This window comes from Microcebus murinus, chromosome 9 (genome assembly GCF_040939455.1).
Source record: "Microcebus murinus isolate Inina chromosome 9, M.murinus_Inina_mat1.0, whole genome shotgun sequence".
Classification (NCBI taxonomy): Eukaryota; Metazoa; Chordata; class Mammalia; order Primates; family Cheirogaleidae; genus Microcebus; species Microcebus murinus.
In genome coordinates this window covers 18,439,845-18,461,089 of record NC_134112.1, presented here as the reverse complement: position 1 = coordinate 18,461,089, position 21,245 = coordinate 18,439,845, and the positions used below count along the sequence as shown (strand labels likewise).

At 45.5% G+C, this 21,245-nt stretch overlaps 1 protein-coding gene and 1 long non-coding RNA gene across 5 annotated transcripts in view; one reads left to right on the top strand and one right to left on the bottom strand.

The window, feature by feature from the left end:
* The window catches only part of DPY19L1 (dpy-19 like C-mannosyltransferase 1), a 112,040-nt gene extending 106,021 nt beyond the window's left edge, over nt 1-6,019 (bottom strand). For both annotated transcript variants that reach the window (XM_076006316.1, XM_076006317.1), the window contains exon 1: nt 5,599-6,019. In XM_076006316.1, the coding sequence (XP_075862431.1) occupies nt 5,599-5,899 (301 nt within the window). In that variant the 5' untranslated portion in view covers nt 5,900-6,019. The remainder of the gene's footprint in view (nt 1-5,598) is intronic.
* A 248-nt stretch (nt 6,020-6,267) lies between these two features.
* On the top strand, nt 6,268-20,380 carry LOC105878229 (uncharacterized). Of its 3 annotated transcripts, none has more exons than XR_012920988.1 (6): nt 6,268-6,796; nt 11,392-11,563; nt 14,027-14,227; nt 14,691-14,850; nt 17,777-18,958; nt 20,032-20,380. It is a non-coding gene; the product is annotated as an uncharacterized LOC105878229 (long non-coding RNA). The 3 variants fall into 3 exon arrangements; XR_012920987.1 differs by having other exon boundaries at nt 17,196-18,958; XR_012920986.1 differs by lacking the exon at nt 17,777-18,958.
* The last annotated feature ends 865 nt before the right edge of the window (nt 20,381-21,245 follow it).

Sequence of the window (21,245 nt, the reverse complement as noted above, 5' to 3'; positions counted from 1 at the left end):
GTTCGCTGACAACTACCTACTTTATGTCTCCACTCAGACCTTTTCTCTCATGTCCCATCATCGACTTGACATTTCTACTTGGATATCTCACAAATGTCTCAAAGGTAACATGTCTAAGATAGAATTCTTGATCTTTTCCTTCAAGTCTGTCCCCTCATCCACACCTCTCATTCCCCAACTCAGTGAATGCCACCCTTATTTACCCAATTACAGCAGCCAAAAACCTAGAAATTACTCATAACTCTTCCCTTTCTGTTACTCCAAGCCCTATTCTTGGAGTCTTATCATTTCTATTTCCAAACTATATCTCAAATTCACCTCCTTCATCCAGGCCAACAACTCTCCTGCTAGGTACATGTAAAAGTCTCCTCACTGGTCTCTATGCTTCTGTCCTTGCATTGTCATAACCCATTTTTCCGAGAGCAGATTTCTCAAAGTAAAAATTTAATCATGTCACTCTCCTGTTCAACACTCCCCAATGGCTTCTCATTGCAGTAGGAATAAAATCCAAGCTCCCTATCAAGATCTGGTCTGTTTTGATACATCTCATTTTGATACACCACTGTTCTCTTCTTCTTTCAACATGCTAAGCTCCATTCTACCTTAGCACGTGCTACTCATTGGTATACTCTCTCTTCCTCTGTGCAGCTAACACCTTTTCGCAGCTTTAAGGCTACCTCCCCAGAACCCCTGTCTGACCGTATTTAAAGTGGGTATTTCTTATTTGCTTTTTTTATGTCTCAGCAGCTTCTTTCCTCCAATGCACTTACCACATGTGCTATTATTTTCATTTATTTGTTCCCCGCCAAGAATGTAAGTTCTATTGAAGGTAGGGGGTACAGAGTCTCATTCCCATTTTATCCTTGCATCTGTCACAGCAGGCACTCAATAACTGGTGAGTATGAATGAGCCTATTGTCCAATTTTTCATATATTTTCTCATTTACTCTTCTCCATAACCAAAACATTTATTATCCCCATTTTAAAGATGAGGTGACTCAGAGTGAGAAATATTAAGGCAGTATAGAAATGGCTGCTGAGTACAGAAACTGGATTCACATGCAGGTTGGTACTGAAATGCCTGTGCTGCTTCTACCACACCACAGTGCTCCACCCATCTCACATCCCAATACCTGGGTTCAACTCTCTGTCTCTTCCCAGTTTCCTACCCCTTCTGCCGTAAGTCACAAGGGCTTCCTACCATACAGGCTTCAAGGCTCTCAAGGTGCGGATAATAAGAGCAGTGGTCCTACATGTTGCAATTTTGCCTCCCAGGGAACACTGACCAATATCTGGAGACCTTCTGTTTGTTACTACTGGGGAGGTGCTACTGGTATCTAGTAGGTAGAGGCAGGGATGCTGCTAAACATCCTGCAATGCACAGGATAGCCCCCACCACAAAAAATTATCTGACCCAAAATATCATAATGCTGAGGTTGTGAAGACCTACCAATAAAGAACCAGGTTAGAGCAGGAGTGCAGGGCCACTGACCACGGGAACCAGGCAGGTGATATAAATGAGTCAAACAGGACTAATGTCATTTTATCATCTATATTTTCCATACTCAGGTTACCTTATTTTATTGTTTGGAAATGACATCTTCTGTTATAATCTTTCACCACAGACACGCTTTGTTGCATGTTTACCATGTATATTTTTCACTTCCACAAAGGAAAGCACTCTTTCCATTTTCTCTTGAAACATAAGAGCCTCCTCCAGCTATCCTTTGTCTTTCATCTTTTAATAAGGGACATGGATACAAAAAATGTCATTTTTAAAATAACTGCCATATCAGATGATAAATATGACAACTCTAGCTTGGGGAAAACAACAGAGACTAGGGGAACTGTGGCAAATTGGACTGTCCATGTCCATTTAAAAGGGGACTGGAATTTACACAGTTTCAGCAAATTGCTGCCATATAGGAACATCAACTCAGTGATGCCAGACATTCTGTTTCTAAAGAGAAGCAGGACATTAAACTGTAAAAACTGATGCTTCCCTCCACCACCACCACTACTGCCACTACCATCCCCATCCCACATTCCGATTTAAATGGTCTGATATGTGGCTTGGATATCAGGATGTTTTACAGTTTTCAAGTGACTCTTGTATACAACTAAGATTGTGAAGCACTGGTTTAGTCCAGGTCTCTAATTTTACATGTGCACAAACTGAGGCTCAGAAAGCTGAATCCTTTGCTCAGGCACCCAGCTAGTTTGAAACAAGCATAGCATCAGAAAACAGTTCTTGTAAGGCAGTGGTTTCATAACACTGGATTAAAGTGTTATGGGTCAGAACACAGGATTGTAAAATCAACTTAATTGTTTATAAAGAACAATTGTTTTTAAAGGATAGAATAGAAAATCAGAGTGTACCGCACATTATAGAGGTAAATTTTGTTACATGAACCTTTTGTTTTTATATATATGTTAGTTTCCATTTACCTCTCCAAATCCATTCTCTTCCTTCTCGTTCTCAGCCCCAGGAGACTGACCCTACAGAGAGATTCAGCTGCTCCCTTGCCTAAGGGTTTCCAGTAGGTTCGTTCTGAGAAGCACTAAAGGGAGCTCAGAGGGTAGGAGAAGAGTGCTTCTTTCAGGTCACACTTCCTGGGTGCCCTTGCTCCCCACAGCATAGCTCTCTGGCGTATCATTACCCCCTGATAAAGCTCCCCTTCAGGCCCAGAGGTACACCTTCCCATTGTTGACAGTCCTTGGGTGATGATTTAATATCCTTTGTGGGTTCCTTAAACCTACTCATGCTTCTGAAAGTAGCCCATTTATTAAATCTGTTTCCTGGCAGAACACTGATGTACATAAGTAGATAACAGACACACAGACATATGCATATAAGTATTGAATTGCATTTTCAGTATTGTGAGCAGGTTTACTGTAAAATGTATTGTTTATAACGCAGGCTGTGACCAAAAAAGTTTGAGAAACACTGTCAAGGTTCTTACTACACTGCTGCCTCCTCTGGCTGATACAGGGAGCTATTGGGTTGAAACTTCCAAAAATAAGCATTTCAAGAACCCCTCTTTGCAAATGTTAACATTAAATTAAGTAAATAATGTCCGAAAAGAAGAAAACATATAAATTAAAGGAGACCTTTTCTTAACAATGCTTACTTAACACTGTCCAACAAAGGAAAGGGCCACCTTGGTAGGCAGTAAGTTCCTTAGCACTCAGCACATGAAGACAGCCCTAGTTAGTTTCTAATTTTCTAACTTAAAATTCTTAAAATGTGCATTCCCATAATATCATGGAGCTTCAAGTTAAAAAATGTCTTCCTAAATAGAAATGAATCCATTCTTGTCTAGCTTAGTATTTGTTGTTGTACTTGATCTTTTTTTTTTTTTGATCAGTTACAAATTAACTCTTGATGAAGAAAAGAATATGCAGTTCCTCTCAATGTGGAAACCAAAGAGCTATTTTAAAGTCCCACACTAAAGCACTGTACTGTGTCAGCTCAACACACATTCTGTGAAGGAGAAGAGGAAGAAATGAGGCAGCTTTCAAAAATGTTTAAACTCTGTTCCTATCTGCAGGATTTGAGTGGCTTTTTGATACTTTGGCAGGGCATGATCATGGAGATGAAATAGGTCTGATATTCACCTATGAGGGTACAAGGACTGAGAAAGAACTAGACACTCAGGTCAAATCATTCAGCAGAACCATCTCTCAAGGTGTGGCTTCATATAGATGGTTAACAAGGACAGAGAGTCTCAACTTTAGTCTGTTCATCCAGGCTCCATACATCTGATGTCTACTGTCCAAGATACATCCAAGAATATGGTGTGCCACATTCACTGAACCCCATTCAGTGCTCAAAGGGGCAAGGCAAACAAAGTACTGCACTGTTACACTAACACAAAACTGCTTTTAGGTATGAGCTAAATCCAAATATAAGTCATCCAATATAAAAAGATTCAAAGGAAATGCAATTATAAAAGAAAGAAAATATGCAGAAAAACGGCAGTAGATGGTATATTATTCTAAGATTTGTTATTGTAACCTACCTGAAGAAGCAATCCCATTCTATATTTTACTATAAAGTGGTGAATGTTTATGCTAGCCATTTAATAAAAATGCAACTTCATTCTGTCACCAGATCTCAAATCAGTATTATGCATTTGCTTTTATTATAGCAACTACAACTTATCAAATGCTTTAAACACAAAAGTACCTTCCCATGTATCACCTACCCCTTTCAGTTACCCTCCTGAGGATGACCGTGTGGAGTAAATCTGGCATGTGATAATCCCACCTAGCAGAGAAGGAAAGACTCACAAAGGAAGTAACTTGAAACAAATCAAACTGAACCACGCTGTACTGTGGATCATGAAGGCTCTGCCTCATCCACTGTATCATGCTGCCTCCCCAAGGTGAACTTATCTAACCTGCACACTAGCCAGGTTTTTCAGCTCGTTACTGGAAAAAAAAAAAAAAGAGAGAGAATGTGCTAAAAAACTGAATTTTTCTAGGCTTGAATCTACTATAGAAAAAAAGTACCCTAATAACAACCTCCCTGAGCCCACTGGCACACACATACTCTGGCTTTTTATCACCAAGTACCTTCTAGCGGTGGCTGTTACCCCAGGGGAAGCCAATTTGCTGCGTTCTATTCCTCCGCCTATACTGAACCCCAAACTCATAGCTAAGGGAACTTAACGGTCACTAAAGGAATTTGAAAATATAGTAAGCGATAACTCACCGTTATATAAATAATTCAGTAACCCAAATCCATTATACAGGAAAGGCAGTGTTACAGCATTTCGCTAGCTGACTTAGAAAAACTAGGCCTACTAACCAAACCCCTAAAACTTGCCTCATCAGAATGTCCATCAAGAAACAAAGAAAACCTGAAATGGTTCCATACATGTCAATGCCTAAACTTTTTCTTCAGCACATCGTTACACATTGCCCATTTGGGGCCCGGCAGAGTGAAGGGAGGAGAGCCCTCCTCATCGAGCAAGCGTGCCTAGGTCAGCAGGGAGGATCAAGGCTCGGCGACCAGAACACAACCTGGAAAGTGACGTGTCGAGGGGAATTACAAATAAAGTGCCACCGGCGGTGTTTGCGGCCAAGTAGAAAAAAGCACGCTGAAATTTAATTATAAGTTTAGGCAACTTTCTAGCACATGGAACGTGCGTTTGCTTCGAGCTCCACGGAAGCGTCTCCAAGCCAAAGCAAACCGCCCTCGCGGTGAGCGGCCAAGGTAACGGGAAGGCGGCCGGCCGCGCCAATCAGCAGCGCCCAAGTCTCGTCAGCTCCGACCTGCCCGTTCGCGCCCAGGCCGGGCAGCTGTTGATCTCAGGGCCGTTTTTTAAAAGCCCAGAAAGAGAGCGGGTGGGGAGCGTGCGAGGGCCGAGCCCGGGCAGGGGCAGGGGAGCAGGCGGTAAGATCGTCCCAGGCAAAAAGTCGGAGAGCTGCAAAGTGGCGGGGACGGGCCGGCGGGGCTCGGCGCGGCGGAAGCGGGAGGAGAGGAGAGGGGAAGGAGGAGAGGGGAAGGAAGCGAGGGGAGGGGAGGAGAGGGACGGGGCCCGCGCCTCAAAGTTCGCGTCCCGGCGGCGCCCGCGCGCGCGGGGCTGCTCACCTAACAGGAGCGTGGTCCAGGTCCGGCCGCGCCCCGCGCGCCGCAGGCCCAGCGCCCCGCGCAGCCCGGCCGCCAGGCGCCCCCCGAGGCCGCCCCGGGCGAGCGGCGCGGCGGGCTCGGCGCGGGGCCCCTTCCTGCCCGCGGCGCCCTTGCGCCCTGGGGACGGGGGCGCGCGCTCGGGCCCCGGCTCCCCGGCGGCGCCGATGTCCGGCGCTCCCCTCAGCGGCGACTGCGAGGCGCGGGGCGGCTGGGGCGCCTTGGGAGCCGCCTCCCGGTGCTTGTTCCGCGCCTGCAGGACCATCTTGGCATAGTCGCGCCCGCTCGCTGCGCGCGCCCGGACGGCGGCCGAAGAACAGCGGGCTGGCGGGGCGGCCGGGCGCCGCTCACTCTCCTGCGGGCGGGCGGAGGGCGGGCCTGTCCCTCCCCGCGGGCGGGGAGGCGGGGAGAGCAGGAAGGCCGGGCGGCGGCTGCCTGCCTGGCGGTACGGCCGGGAGGCGGCGCCGGACTCGCGCGCCTGCCGCCGTTGCCGCCGCTCCGGTTGTCACGGCGACCGCAGAACGCCGGGGGGCGGGGGCGGGGACACCCTGCGAGCGGCCGCGGCCCCGCCCCCGCCGCCCCTCCGCGCCGGACGCGCGCTCTGGGACGGCCAACGCGCACGCGCGCACTTCCGGCGCGGGCGGGGCCCGACCCCGCGGCCGCCCCGCGACCCCAGCCTTGCTCTGGGCCCGCGCGGGGCTCCGTCGGGGCGAGGCCGCTGACAGCCTCCCGGAAGCGGCCGCCCCTCCCTCGTGGGAGCGACGAGGCAGAAGGAAGAGGCTTCTGGAGGCGGGGGGCGCCGGTGGAAGTTTCGGAGTCGGTTAAGGCTGCGCGGGGAGCCCGCGGGGGGCGGGGGCGGGGCGGCCGGGCCCGGGAGGGCGTCGCGGGACGGCCGCGGAGGGGCGCTGTGCGCGCCCTGGGCGCCCGGCCGCCGCGTCTCCCCTCGCTGCACTGAGTAGGGCCGCGCTCCTAGAGCAACGCCGCCGCGGCCCCTCGTTCTTGGGTGCGAAGAACCGCCACGACCCAATTTAAAATAACAGAGTATCTCGCGGGGCGCTGCTGGTCAGGGTCGAGGCGCGGGTGGAAACTGACAGCCGGCATAGGGGCCCCGGCCGAAGGTGTCACGTGGAACGGCCCGAGCAGGGAAGATTATTATCAACAAGTATGTTCAGTTCGTTGCACCTGCTGTAACCTTGTTGCTTAATAGAAAGCAAGAAAACTTTATGTGGTAATAAGACCGGAGACTTTCGTTGAAAACGTATTTTCTTTTCACGTAGCAGCATAATGCGTGAGTAAATGAAACCCAGGAATATTCAAAACACGGGATAGATCCCAGTTATCCCTTCTCCTCTCCTCCTCCGCATTCTTTGCACAAAGCCCTAGGATTACAACCAAGAGGTTCTTTTCCTGGCTGTGCCCGGTGGGCTTCATCCAAAAAGTCTTTAAGTCCCAGTTTTGTAAATCAAGGCACGTCATGCTGCTTATTTACGTCGTAATTCCAGGGACTTCACGTGGCTGTGGGTTCTTACCCTTTACGTTTCTTTGCCCAGTGATTGCTTTATGAATACCACCATTCACTGTTACGGTCTTTTAAGGGACAGTGGATGCTTTCTAAAGGGAAAAAGTGTTTGCCATGCCAATTAATAATGCCTCATACTCTATGTTTTGTGAATTTCGATTTTCAGATGTCTTTATTGGAGCTGGGAACGACTGTTTTTGTTCACTGGTGTTTTAGAAAATGGTTGCAAGTGGGATACAGAGGGCTTGGAGTCTGAAACAATGTGTCAGATGAATCCAGTGTTACTTCTGAGATTAATGTTGAATTTATCCGGTTAAAAGAAACCTATTTCAGTGTCTATTGAATATAATAACAATTTGTTGATGGATTTTTAAAAACATTATTAGAAAGACTCATGGAAAAAGAGGTTCACCATTTGAACTAGTGGATTGCTTGTTTTTCTGCTGCTGTATGTGACAGGCCCTGGATTCAGGAACTGCCTCCCTTCATCTGATACCGTTTTACCAAACACTTGCTAAATGACTAAATGAGTGGATGAATGCAGGAGATAACGTAATCAAATGATCATTCATAACACTGTCTCCTGTAGTGCACTTGAAAGTTTTAATTCTAATCCTCTTCTTCCTGGTTTTGAATTTCTATGGCACAAGGAATCTCCTATCCATCAATTGTCCCTTGGAGCTGTGGTCTCCAACCCATGGCCGTGGCCAGTTCGGGTCAGTGGTCTATTAGGAAATGGACCTCACATCAGAGCTCCACACCACTGCCGCCAGTCCGTGGAAAAATGGTCTTCCATGAACCAGTTTTTGGTACCAAAAAGGTTGGGGACCACTGCTAGGGCCTGGCTATGAAAGTTTGTTGAACTGAATTGAAAGGGGAACATATGTGTAAGGCATACCCACTGAGTTTTTATCAGTTCCACCAGTGCTTCTTGGCTTGGCAACCATGTAGAGAACCCCAGAGATGGGCATTGTGGAATATTAATTTTTTAAAAATGTGATCAATTTGGGTCCAGGTTCCAGTCACTGCATTCACCCATACCAGTGGCCCTTACATACAATGTATGTAAAGTATCTAACAATTCCATCTATTAAAGTAATTGCTCAAAGAATATTTAAGGTAATTGTCTGGATTTAAGTAATTGCTCAATAAGTATGCAAAGTAGTGGGCAATGTATAAGAAGGATGACAAGCTCTTTGTCCTCCCAGAACCTGAGGCTGACCACCCATAATAGGGTGGAGCAAGGGGAGAATGTAGCCCAATGGAGGGCTGGAGAGCAAAGGCAGCCATGTGATCTTTGAACTGGTCCTGTGCTCCGTAGGCTTCAAGCTTCTCAGCTAACTGAGCAGTGGATGCCCCCTGAATGGTTGTCAGCGTTCCTCGCGTACTTTACAAATGATGCCTATTTTGTGGGTCCTTAAACCTGGATAAAATAGTAAGCAGTTCCTCTTGTCCCTTATCTCAAAAGAAGGACATTTTATACAGGAAGAGTGAAGGAGTAGAACCTAGAACAATCATGGAAAATTATATGCCAGATTTCATTTTATCTCTAGCACTATGAAATCCACAGAAGCAGGGAATGTAGTTAATTTATATCTGTATCCTCAGGCCAGTGCCTGCCACATAGTGGTGAATGCTAAATAAACAAACAAACAAACTGAAAGCTGCAAGCTGCATATTTAAAAAACTGTGCTGTACATGGATGATTCTATGAATCAATTTAAGGTTATAATGAATTTAAATTAAGCATTACGATTACCATCCTTAATGTGCTTCCCCGTCATGGTAGTTTCAGATGCACCAGAAATGTACTTCCTCTTGTGACACTGCAGAAATATTGAGCCTGGGCAGAATCTAAGAACAGGAACCTGAAAGAACAACCAGGCATAAAGAGTCACTGGTCTTGTACCCTGGGTGCAACCCAATCCTTTTCTCACTACAAACTATACTTTGGACATTGAAATAAAAATGTTTAATTAAAAACATAATATATCTTTTAAACTTTGGGCATGGAGATAGAGGAGATTATAAGGAAGAAATGAGCGTAAAAAGGAAGAACAAAATAATAAAGGAAAACAATGAAATGCAGAAAAATATAGCTTAGTGATAGTAAAGTATAGAGGTCAGGAAATCAGCTGGGCAATAAAAAAAGTAAATTTGGTTAAGGGAAGACTGTGCTGGGAACCAGTTTTCTTATTTCTCCACATTGGCATTTTAAAGGCCCCATTTAGAATTTCTAAATGTTCCTCCTTTCCTCCCACTTGCTCTCCTACCCTTAGAGTGACAGGTACATAAGAAAGCTGTGGCATTTATTTCTCATTTCCTTGAACTAGGTTACTTGATCACTATAATCAAGAAATGTTCTAGGGTCAAGTTCTAGATTATGACAGTTGTCTTACTAAGCAGTTGCTCATACCAAAATAGGAATCTGCATAATCCCAGCACACTTCATACAAACCTAAAACGGGTGCAACAAAGTATGTCTGTGTAACATTCAACTTTCAGCAAAGCTCCAACATTAACTTGTCACTGTGTTATAATGTATTCCTTTAGTCTGGTGAGAACAAATGTAAATTGCTACTTTATTGCTCTTCAGATTTTATCTTCTGTCTTTCTTAGAGCTGACCTTGTAATTTAAACCGTTCATGCTCCAGTGAGTGTTCCTGAGAACTCAGAGAGTTCATTATTATAGTCCTAGTCACAGTGCATCATGAAGAACCACTTTGATACAGAGGGGCATGCCTCTCTCAAATGCAATTCCTGTTATTGAGAGCTTACTATGGCCTTAGTGCTTTAGTAGATATTAGAGACATTACCAATTTATATACTAAGTCTCCATCCCCAAATGGCATAAAGTTTTGTTGGAAGGGCAAGCTTAAGCTAGAACAAAATATAGTTAAGTAGCAAAATGTGTGCTTCAGAGCATACATGCTAAAAGAATTCCAAGGAGAAAAGATGATGACTGACATGATTTGGTTTTCAGGGAGGAGGTGAAATTTGGTCTAGGGTAGGTTGGAAGGGTGGATTTTGTTTGAATAGAATGGAATGTGGAAAAAGAGTTATAGAAAGGGAAGAGCACATTTCTAAAACCCTTGACTTGGGGCTGACACATAGTAGGTGCTAAAATGAACATCTTAAGTCCCTTTCAGAGGAGGAAGGGAAGAAACACTAATGTAAGTTTGAGGAATAAATTAATGGATTAAAGAGTGAATAAATGAGGTAACTAATGAATGCAATATGAAATGCCCAGAGTGCCATGACCTGGAGCCTGGCTTTCAGAGCTCCCCAAATCTATCTAGACCAGAGCTGGCACAGAGGCCACGGCCCTTCCCATCAGGAAGGGGGAATGTGGGTGGCACCCCACAGCATCTGCTACCAATACCGTGCAGTGTCTCAGGGCCAGACACAGCATGGGTGCCTACTAAATCTTTGTTGGTTAATGATTGAATACATGATTAAATAAATTCATTAAATAGCAGAAAACAAGGTTAATTAGGTTAAATATACTGAGTGAGATTCAAGGCCCTAAAGAAGGACACATTTTTAATTTGGAAACAGGGAACAAGTGAAGGTTCCTGAGCAAGACACTGATGGGTTTTAAATAGGGGTTGAGGAACACTGTAGACATAAAAATGCTATAAGGAAGTAAACTCGTGGCATGTGGGCGTGGGCGGTGGGGATGGCTGAAATGATAGCAGGACTGTGGGCGTGGGGAGAAAGCTCAAGGCCTGGGAGGCTGTTGCTATAACCGGGAGGGCTGGGGAATGGCAGAGCTATAATAGAAAGTTGAGAGCATGACTGGACAGATAATGAGACCAACTGAAAGGGTAAACTAACTCTTTGGAAGATATGTGTGACTAGGTGTGCTTGATCTCATTCAAGCAAGGATTCACCATTTGAAACATATAGACTGTAAATTAGGTATGAGATCCACGAATGCAACGCTGCATCACAAATGCCCAGAGCAGCACCTTCACACACGACATGCATAGCACATATTTGTTGAAAAATATATGGATCAAATCTTGTTTGCCAGAACTCTAATACAGATTGCTAATGAATAGGAGATAGTTATGTCTATCATTTCAAAGTATTTATTATACATTTCTAAAATATACTTATTTTAGGTTAATCTTGCCAATATATTTAAAAACTAAGAGATCTAGTTGTTTTACCTACCAAGCAGGTCTTAATTCAGTTCACCTCAGTTCATGCCAGAAATCTTGGATTGTTCTTAGGAGTAAACAATGGAATAGCTGGAAATGGTTCATTGCCCTCTCCAGATGACCTTGAGCACACATTGCCCAGCAATACTGGAGGGAGTGAACACCTTTCTTCTGCCTGCCAAGAAGTTCCTTGATGTTACAGTGTCCATTTTGTAGCAGGCAGCAGGTTAGAGAAGAGTGTCAGGTAAGGAGTCTTCCACTCCTCGGGGAAAACTAACTGACATGGGTTCTAACACTTGGTTTTTGCACCTGGACAATGAGCATTGTGTCTGGAGGAGTCAAGGATGCTCTAGCAAGAGCTGAAGTACAAAGTACAATGAAATTGTGCGCTAGCATTGGCCTCTTGCTTGCAGAGGCCATATTGACTTCCTAGCAGTTTGGGGAGGAATGTGCTATATGGATTCTGTGCAGTCTCAGGAGGAATCAAGACCCAGTTGTCATTGGCCTGAGCTAGGGAGAGGAATGGAAGACAGAAGAAAAGAAAAGGTTTATCTCAATTCCTTCTCACCTGCCCCAAATGGCTTTCTTGATGGGTTCAGTGGACAAAAGAGGAAGAAGCAGCAGCATTAACTAAGCACACAGCCCAAAACTTCATCCTTGGTCCATAACAGCACATTTCATGGACTTCTACCCATGGTTTGGGGATTTCCTCCTCAGCATGGAGTGACTGGATTTGGGTGCAATGATGTTCATGATGCATTAGGGCCAATGGTTTTCTTGACACTGAGCCTGTCTCAATACTCACTTGTTCAAAGTGTGGAAATCAGAGAGGGTTAAGTGGTTCAAATGCTGTGTCTTTCCTTGTGCAATCAAAGTTTAGTTACACTTAAAGCAAAACAATTTTGTGGGCAAGTTGGCACTGACCAATCCATGGTTCCTGTGGCAGCTTACCATAGCACTACTGTTCACACCCACACTTGGCATTGTTCTTCCGCCATCTTCCACGATGAATTAAACACAACTAGGACTTTAAGAAGTTACCCATGGGGCACACACAATTCCTTCAACATCAGCTTTGGAGTTCTAATCTGCAATATTATTTTCTTCATGGGAATTAGGTTTGCATGGAGAATCTGATGTGAGTTACTTAATATGACATAGACAGCCATGTAATACAAGATGCAGCCCTCCACAGCAATCCTGGGCAGCTAGATCAATGCTTGGTCATCTATGCAGCCCACTCCAGCCAGAGCTGACACACAATGGCATGAAGACATTGGGAAGCTAAACTACAAGTTAAATGCAAATGTTTTAAAAATTACTTTGCTTTAATGCAACCTTACGTGTTCTGAATGTCTTTTCTTCTGGGACTATTTTTGACAAATGCATGCATTCCAGAAGCCATTGAGTGGTTCAGATGGTTGAGAGAGGAAGAGTATGTTGAGATGAGAGGAGGACTGAGGGCTTTAGCAAGGGCAGCCGAGGGAACGGAGAGAAAATGCAGGGAGAGTAGGAAGGAGACGAGTTAGGGGAAGGGCCACTCACTGAAGCTGGAGGCAGAGGTGACACTGATGTTTGGAGTCCCTCATGCAGCTGGGTAAGGTGCCCCAGGGAAGCTTCCCTGAAGCCCCAGGACAGACCCCCGCTGAACCCGAAGCCTGCCTCATCTCTGCTTCGTATCAGCTGGAGGTGCTTCTCCTTCACCTAGTTTATTTACTGAGATTCCAGGCACAATTTTATTTTAGAGATGGCACTGCTGCTATAAAAATAAAGTGAAACAAAATACCTAGGAAGCTTGCTTAAAATGCACTTTATCAAGCCCTGTCCCTAGAGAATGAGGACTTTGGGGCGGGGCTGTAGTCTGCATTTGTAGCCAGAGGATCGTGATACACACCTTGCAAAACGCTGGCCTGGACGCTGGTTTAAGGCTCATATAATCCAGTGAATCAGTTCTGGGTGTTTAGAGGTCGCACTCCCCAGTAGTTTAAGGGTTTTTATATTTTTCCTCCTGTTTTACATTTTTTAAGGACAAATAAATATTTTCTCAGATTCTTCTATTATTAATATTTAATAATCTATATACTTGTGAAGGATATATTCAGGAAAGGGATACAAATTTTGTCTGTAGAAATCATAGAAAAATAATACATTTTCAAAAAGTTTGGCCTTCATCTTTTTTTTTTTTTGAGTCATATTTTAGAGGAATAGCTACTGAATGCCCATGATAATTCTTCTTTAGTGGTTTAAGATGAATCTTGGAAGCAGGTCTTGAAAAGACTGCCAAGAACATGAGGTAGGTAACAATAGGCCATGTACTATTTATAAAACTTTGTTAAAAGGTTACACAGATATATTATTTTGGGATCTGTGGAGTTAGACTATTTCAGAGATTTGAGTCTTTGGGCCTTTTCTTGGAACCTGTAGCAGGGGGACAGAGGAGGTAACCACGGCAGCTCAGTGGACACCCTGAAGATCTGGAAGCATTAAAATGACCTAGAAGACTCTGGGAAATGCTAATGCCCAGCTGTCACTCCAGACCAACGAAAACAGAAAGGGAGGGGATGTGTACCTTTCAGATGGTCCTCAGGTGATTCTGCCAAATGGGGAGCTGCAGACCCAAAGCTTTAAGGAAAAATGAAATTACCTCTGTTCTTATTCCTTATGATATGGTAGATTTTTAAATATGTGTTGATTTCTCTTTACCCAGAGTCTGTACAGTAAAATGGAAAAACAAAGAGGAAACAAGCAATGCAGACTGTCACTCCAATCACAAGTCAAAAGAGGAAGTGGATTTCCCATGTCAAGGGTGGGACGTCGTCCCTGGCACTGGTCTCTATTTGAGCTCCCCTTTGTAACCTCTCCAACACTGAGCTCAGGCCAGGAATGCTAACTTAACCTGCAGTGCACAGTAGGTACACAGCACGAGATGGCAAGTGGTTTGAAACTTTAACCTGGGATGCTAGAGGTCCGCCTCCCAGAACCCTGCTCCTCCCCTCTTGCCTGGCCCCAGCTTGGCTATAGCTCAGGCAACCTGAGCAGGGACTCCCCCTCCACCCCTCTTCCTGGACTGGCCAGAAACATAAAGGGCCTGAAAATACCAGATGCAGGGAGGTAGAAATGAACCAAGGTGGAAGTCCGAGAGCCAGTGAAGAGGGTCATGAAATATTTTGGAGAAAACCTCTTTGTACCAAATCTCATTTTTCCTGGAGTTACCCAAGCACAAGACACATTTCAGGAGCCAACTAAGGAAGAGGCTCATGGAATTTTAAGTGTGATTTATACAAAAGAAATCCAGTCTTAGCCAACCTATGTACTTAATGTATGGGTGTAATTCAGTGCAGTAATGATACATTTGTTCTTTATTCCCAAAGACAAGAAGACTGATAAAACATCAAGGAAAACCCTCAGAAAAGGGAAAAGCCTCACAATACCAAACAATAACAGGTCCTACAAAACGCTTTTACCAGGTCCAGGCACCGTTCTACGTTTTCACATATGTTACCTCGTTTAATTCTCACAGCAGCCTACAAGGTGCATATTTTCATTCTCTCCTCTTTATAAGGAAAAGAACACAGAGAGGCTGAGGGACTTATTCAAGGTCATAGGGCTAGTTGGGGGCGGAACTGGGCTGTGAAGCTAGCCGGGCCACTGTGCCTAACCCTTGAGATGGAAAACTCATATAAAAGACAGGCACCATGAGTTGTGGTTTCCCTTAAAAGCTAAAAATTGCTTCCTTGAAAATGAAGGCCAGAAGATCCTGCGGTCATAGTCCATCGCAAGAAAGCATCTTCAGGGCAGCTGAGTGTGGCACATTATGGGGACTAACTTGCATTCTCTTTAATTAAAGGAAGACGTTTGCAGACTTTGGGACTCTATTGTTGGTCACAAATGGCTCGCACCACTGGGGACAGCCCATTGCAACACCCAGTGTGTTGCGACACCACCATGGCTGGGAGCCACCAGCATGGCAAATAGACCCGAGCAGAAAGATACTGGGGTACCTGTGTTGGCAAAGGTAGCTGGAAGGTGCATAAACCCAGACACTGGCAGTGTATGGCAGTACCCCCCACCCCACCGGCTGATAGCCTTCCTGGAAAAGTGGGCAGGAAAAGTAGCCACTGGCAAACCAAACACATCACAGTGTTGTGTGTGAGCCTGAAGAGATCAGCTTGGGGGCATTCTGCTGTCACCAAGACTATAGGACATAAGTTTCAGAAGCCACAGCATTTGCTGCATAAGATTAAATCACTTCTGGCTGAGAATTTCTCACTTTAAAAAAAGCATATTACAGGTCATGGGGGAAAGAATGACATCACTCAGGACATTCTGTGCTGCTTCTACTTAGGCATTTTAGTCCCTTGATCCTCTAGGTCAGCTATGTGACTCTGATCAAGTCACTAATTGTTACTGTGAGGAGATGAAAAATATGATTCCCTAACTTCCTTTCAGCTCAAAAAATCTGTGATGCTTTGATTAAAATGAGACTGGTATATAATTCTGATTCCCTTTTAGAAGGGTGAGCTCTGATTGCTAGATTTTCACTGCATATTTTCTTCCTTTCTTCAATATTCTTCCAACAATCCACCCCCAAATAATTTTCTTTTTCATTTTAAATGAATAGACTTTTCATGAGCCTTAGTGTGTTTCTGGTTCATAGACACTAAGACATAGATACTTGTATTCAATCCGTATTAGCAGTATTTGTTCATAAGCCTAACACATATCTGTATATCCAAATACTGTGTCTATAAACTTCTCTTGATCATTATGCTTTCTTTTTTTCTATTCCAATCCCACCTAAAATGCATGCTGTGATATTTCATTAAAAGGAGGAAATTGTATTGGAGAAGTTTGTTTTGAAACATCAACATGTGCCTTTTGGTTACATTTCAAATTATCAAGATGGACTTAAAAGACACAACCCCATTTAGTGTGTTAATTATCACAAGATTCTTAAAGGACACCAGAGCTCTAGGTGGTTTTGCTATTTAAGAAATGTGACTGTAAAAACTTTCGTTCATAAACCCAGCGTGCACTGAGTATTTGCTATGGGTCAAGAAGTGGATTTGCTCTTGAGGATAAAGATGAACAAAACAGAGTCCTGCCCTTAAGTCTAGTAGAGCAGAAAAACGTGCAAGTAGGTTGTAGCAGCCACCGTGTGGAATGGCTCTTCCTCCGTCCCTTACACCCTCCCCACCCCTCCCCCTCTGTGCCCAGGAGGCTGCTGCAGAGTTGTATTATGGGACTTGACCCTGAGTGGATATTGACTCATGCAGGGCCAAGGATATTGTCTGTCCCAGTAATTTGGGCCTATGACTAAGAGGTCTAATTTAGTCTGGGCAAAGCAGGTGAATAAAAGACTCAAAACCAAAAATGACGGAGCAGCCACTTCTGCTTGTCATGCCAGCTGAGAATGGAAATAATCAGTCTGCACAAAGAGTAGAATGCAACAGGCACAGTGAGAAGCGGGGGGCAGGGTGGGGGGAGAGAAAGACTGAGAGGCTGGTTTCCCACCAGTTGATGGTTCCAGACCCTCTCAAGGCCCAGCCACCCTCCAACTCTCCAGGGCCTGAGGTGCCCTTCACTTCTCTTTTCTGTTTACACCTACTCACATTGTTTTTTTTTTCTTTGCAACCAAGAGTTCTAACTAATAAATGAGTACAATTAATTGTTATTGATATGACAATTGAAGTGAGTACAGAACAAATGTTTACCTATCTTATTTATTAATATATATAGTATTTATATTAATATATAAATATAATAATATTTATTAAAATATAAATAAACATGTCAATTGTATGCGATGATGAATAGGCCAATGACAACTCATTTTGTTCCTAAATTTTTCCACTGTAAACTTTCCTTCGCGGCAGCATTTGCGAGACATCAAGCTTTGTCACTGAATGTAGCAAGATGTATGGCAATGGTGGGCAACCGGACTTGATCAAGAGCAAATTCAGGAAAAAACAAAAATGCTTACAGGCTGTATTTCTCTTTCATTTAAAATGGCTTTATTGTTGCGCTCATGGAGGAAATTATAATTTTACAATTCAGGTGATTTATTTATTGAAGTTCTCTTTACCAATAAGAAAACTGTTTTTCAGCCTCTGAAAGATATAATGTAATCCAATTTAAGAATTAGTAGTGCCAGACAGCTTTTTCTAATTGTTCATCTCTTTTGTGTGGACAGCACCTCAACATTCACACGAATTCATCTGCATTAGTCCCAATTATCCTCCCATCCCTCCAAAAAAAAATTGAGCCCAAGAGGTATTATTGGCCTCATTTAACATATGAGAAACTGACACTCTGTGGAAGTTTCAAAGCTTGTCCGTAGATTCTTTGACACTCTTGCCGTCAGGCAGAGGGACCTATATGGCCTCCCTTGGAACATGTGCAGCACTGCTGACTCCATGAGTATAATATGATGGAAGTGACCCTGTGTGACTTGCAGTTGACTTCTACCTGTCTTTCTCCTGGGACGAGTGCCTTTGGAGCCTGCGCCTTCATGGAAGAAGTCCTGCTATCCTGAAGCCACCATGCTCGAGAGGCCACATGCAGGGACAGCACCATGATAGGGAGAGGTGCCTGAGGAGCCCCAGATGTTCCAGGCCCAGCTGTTTAGGCTTTCCCAGGCCAGGCACCGAACAACATGAATGGAAAGGCCTTCAAGAACTCTAGTCCCAGCCACTGTCTGACTGCCACTGCATGAGGACCAAAAACTGCCTAGCTGAGCACAGTCAACCCCAAAGCTGTGAAAGATAATAACATTAAATGCTTGCTGTTGTTTTATCCACTAAGTCTGGAGTGGTTTCTTGTGCTGCACTCTTTAAGAGAAGTAACTTTCCAAGATCACTGAGGAATTTCCTGGTGGAGCTGGGGCTTGAATCAATTCATTCCAGTCAATGCAGCATTCACCAGACAACTCTGTTAGGCCCTGGAGACCAGGGAAGGATGGGGTACAGCCCAAGCCTCTGCCAGTCTAGGCCTCCTCCTTCCACCTGCATCTCTATGGCAGCTCTTCCTCACTGTGGGGGACCAGGATGGATGAGACTCACCGCTGCTGGGTTCCAGAAGGGACTGCTGCCAGGACACTCCAGCCATTCCTCTGCCCCATGCTGTGTGCAGGTGGCCCTGACAGCAGGAGGTGGTACCAAGCCTGATGCCGACCTTGGCTTTCTCATCAGTCCCGCTCTGATGAGTTGATAGCTTGTGTTTGAAATCGAGGGCAGGCAGTATTGCAAAGGTAGGTTGGTGCCATACAACCGCCTGCAGAGCGTTGCTTGGTTCTGATGAATTACACCCAGTGCCTGGCCTCACATTCGGTTGGATCTTCAGGAAAAATATGTGTTCTGGGTGCCAGCTGATCTTTTAGCTAGTTTCTGTCCTAAGGTGAATAGTACCTGTGAAAATTCTAAATTTTCATCTGCTTCCTCTAAAGAGATTGATGAAAGACATAAAATACATAAAAGTCATTGTTGCTTGTAAGTAATGAGCTTAGGGCTACTGGGTGGCTGGCGCTCACCCAGCATCCTGGACTGTGCTGCAGGGGGCGCCAAATACACGGACCACCAGGCGAAGGGCGCCCAGACTATGGCTGCACTAAGGTTTTGCCATTTTCGTTCCTGAAATACAGGTAACTCATTTTCATATAACATCCATATGTTTCATAAATTAAGCCAAAAAATGTTTGCCAAGTATTGATTTTATTAAATATCCTTTTTTTCTAGGAAACAAAAAGAGAGCCAGCTTATTTTTGCCTGTCATGAAATCAAAGATCGATTAATCATTGTCAAATTTAGATTTTTGTGTTCTAGGTTTCCTTTATTCAAGGAATTCCTGTACAGTTAGAGGAAGAAGAGAAAAGGGAGAGGGAAGGGAGAAGAGGAGGAAGGAGGAAGGCAGTGAAGAGGAGGAGAGAGGAAGAGAGAAGGGAGGAGAAGAGTATGTGTGTTGGGAGTAAGGAGAAGGTGCCCAAATGGTTAACCTGGGCTATTATTTTGCTTTTGGTTTAAAAAAAGATGCCATTGCATCAAATTAGGCAGTAAGTAATCGTGAAGCAGGCAGAGCCAGGCATAAAGCAGATTTTCCTAAATCATCTTTCACAGAACACCAATTCCCCAAGATGTTAATAAGCATTTCCAAAGAAAGATGTCTATTTTTCAGATAAGTTCGGAACAGGCTGCATCTCCACTCCTGGTGATTCACCATTCATTTTAGCATGTTGAAGGCTCTCTGGAAAGCGCTTGGGTAGAAGCAACACAAAGCACACCAAACTAAAAGTTTGACTGACTTTGTTTTAGCCTGACGCCCTCCCCCCCCCCCGCAAATGGTGGAACCTGTTTATTTAAATCACCAATGAACACAGCCCATGGGACACAGTGGCAATCCAATGACCAATGACGGATGTGTGACTGTAGGGTGGTCCCTGCCGGCTCCCTGCTAGGTCCTAGCTGGCCACAGGAGGTCACAAGACTCCAGTCAGGCTCTCTGGCATCCTGTTTTTTGGTAGAGAGAGAAACTTCCAGATTGAGTGTGAAATGAAAGTCACTTTCCCCTTGCACCAAAGCAGTGGAAACCCCGGCATGCCGTCACACCGTGAAGCAATTTTCAGCCCTGTAGTGCCTCGGGCCTTTGCCGATTTGCCATCTTCCTGCCCTTTCTGGATAACATTATGACCTTCCTCCAACTTCTGTTCTGTTTTCACAGCATGCAGTGGCCCCTCTGGCTAACCGCCCAGACCCCCAGAGGACACGCCAGGTGAGAAAGCAGAGTTCCGGAAGTGCCCGTCTTCCTCCTGGCTCTGGGGCTCATCTGAATGCAAGAGGAGCAGAGCCGGACGGAGAGAGGCCCCTGATGGGGACTGGTTCTGCTGTGAACATTTTGGTCCTGTCCCTGTGCCCTTCCACACCTCTCCCCTACACTGCCCCGTGGTTACACAGACACTGAGCCTCAGCTTCTTCCTGTCTCAGGAAGAAAGGAGTAAATGACATATTTGGAATGTTAAGCATAGCGCCTGACCCCTGATAGATGCTCAATAAACGGTCATTACACACTGTGACTGCTCTCGCCTCATCTTCCTGAGGCCTCTCCTTGCTGAGGGTACAAATGAGGTCAGCTTAGCGGGACTGTTTCAGTCTCACTGACTGCTTGGCCCCGCCGGCACCCATGGGCCTTCACACCTCCTCCACCTGGACGCTCCAGGCTAGCATGTCCGGGACTCACCTGATGGTGTCTCACAGGTGTGTGAGAGCAAGCTCGCTCCCTGCAGTCCTGCCTGTGCCCCACCTGTCATCAGAGGGCTTAACACCGGCTGTCACAGCTCTGTAGGGTGCAGGAACTCACCCCGGCTCAGCCGGGCACGGCGAGTCCCTGATGGTGGCCGTGGCCTCTGTGCCAGCCATCTGCTCTGGTGTCCTGAGATCAACCTGTGCTGTGGCCCATGCGCGGCCGCTCTTCGTGTTACTGGCTGTTGGAGGGGGGCCAAGTAGGGCTCCTTGAAGCTTCCTGTGATGGAACTTACTGACAAAGTTATTATTTTTAAAAATCTAGTCTTTTTTTTTCTCCCTAGGAAATGAGCCAGGCTGGGGACAGGAGCGAGTAACTGCTTTCACGCTGAACTCAGAATCTCCACCCTCTTTGGCAATGAAGCCTGTTACTGGGTCCAGCGTGCCGCCCTGGCACCTGTTCTCTGGGAGGGGTTGTCCTGTGGTGGTCTGTTCAGTTCCCTGCAAATAGCCCCATAGTGGGCCCGGCCTTAGTCCTCTTCCTGGAGCCTTTTCTGCCCGTGCCACCTGCCCTCCACCTGCTGGCCTCTTAGCCTCCGTGGCCTGCCCTGGTGCTGTTCCACAGAAGCAACCCCGTCTGCGTCTCTGTCCCCTCAAAGAACTGGCCATTGTAGACGCCACAGGTTCCGCCTGGCA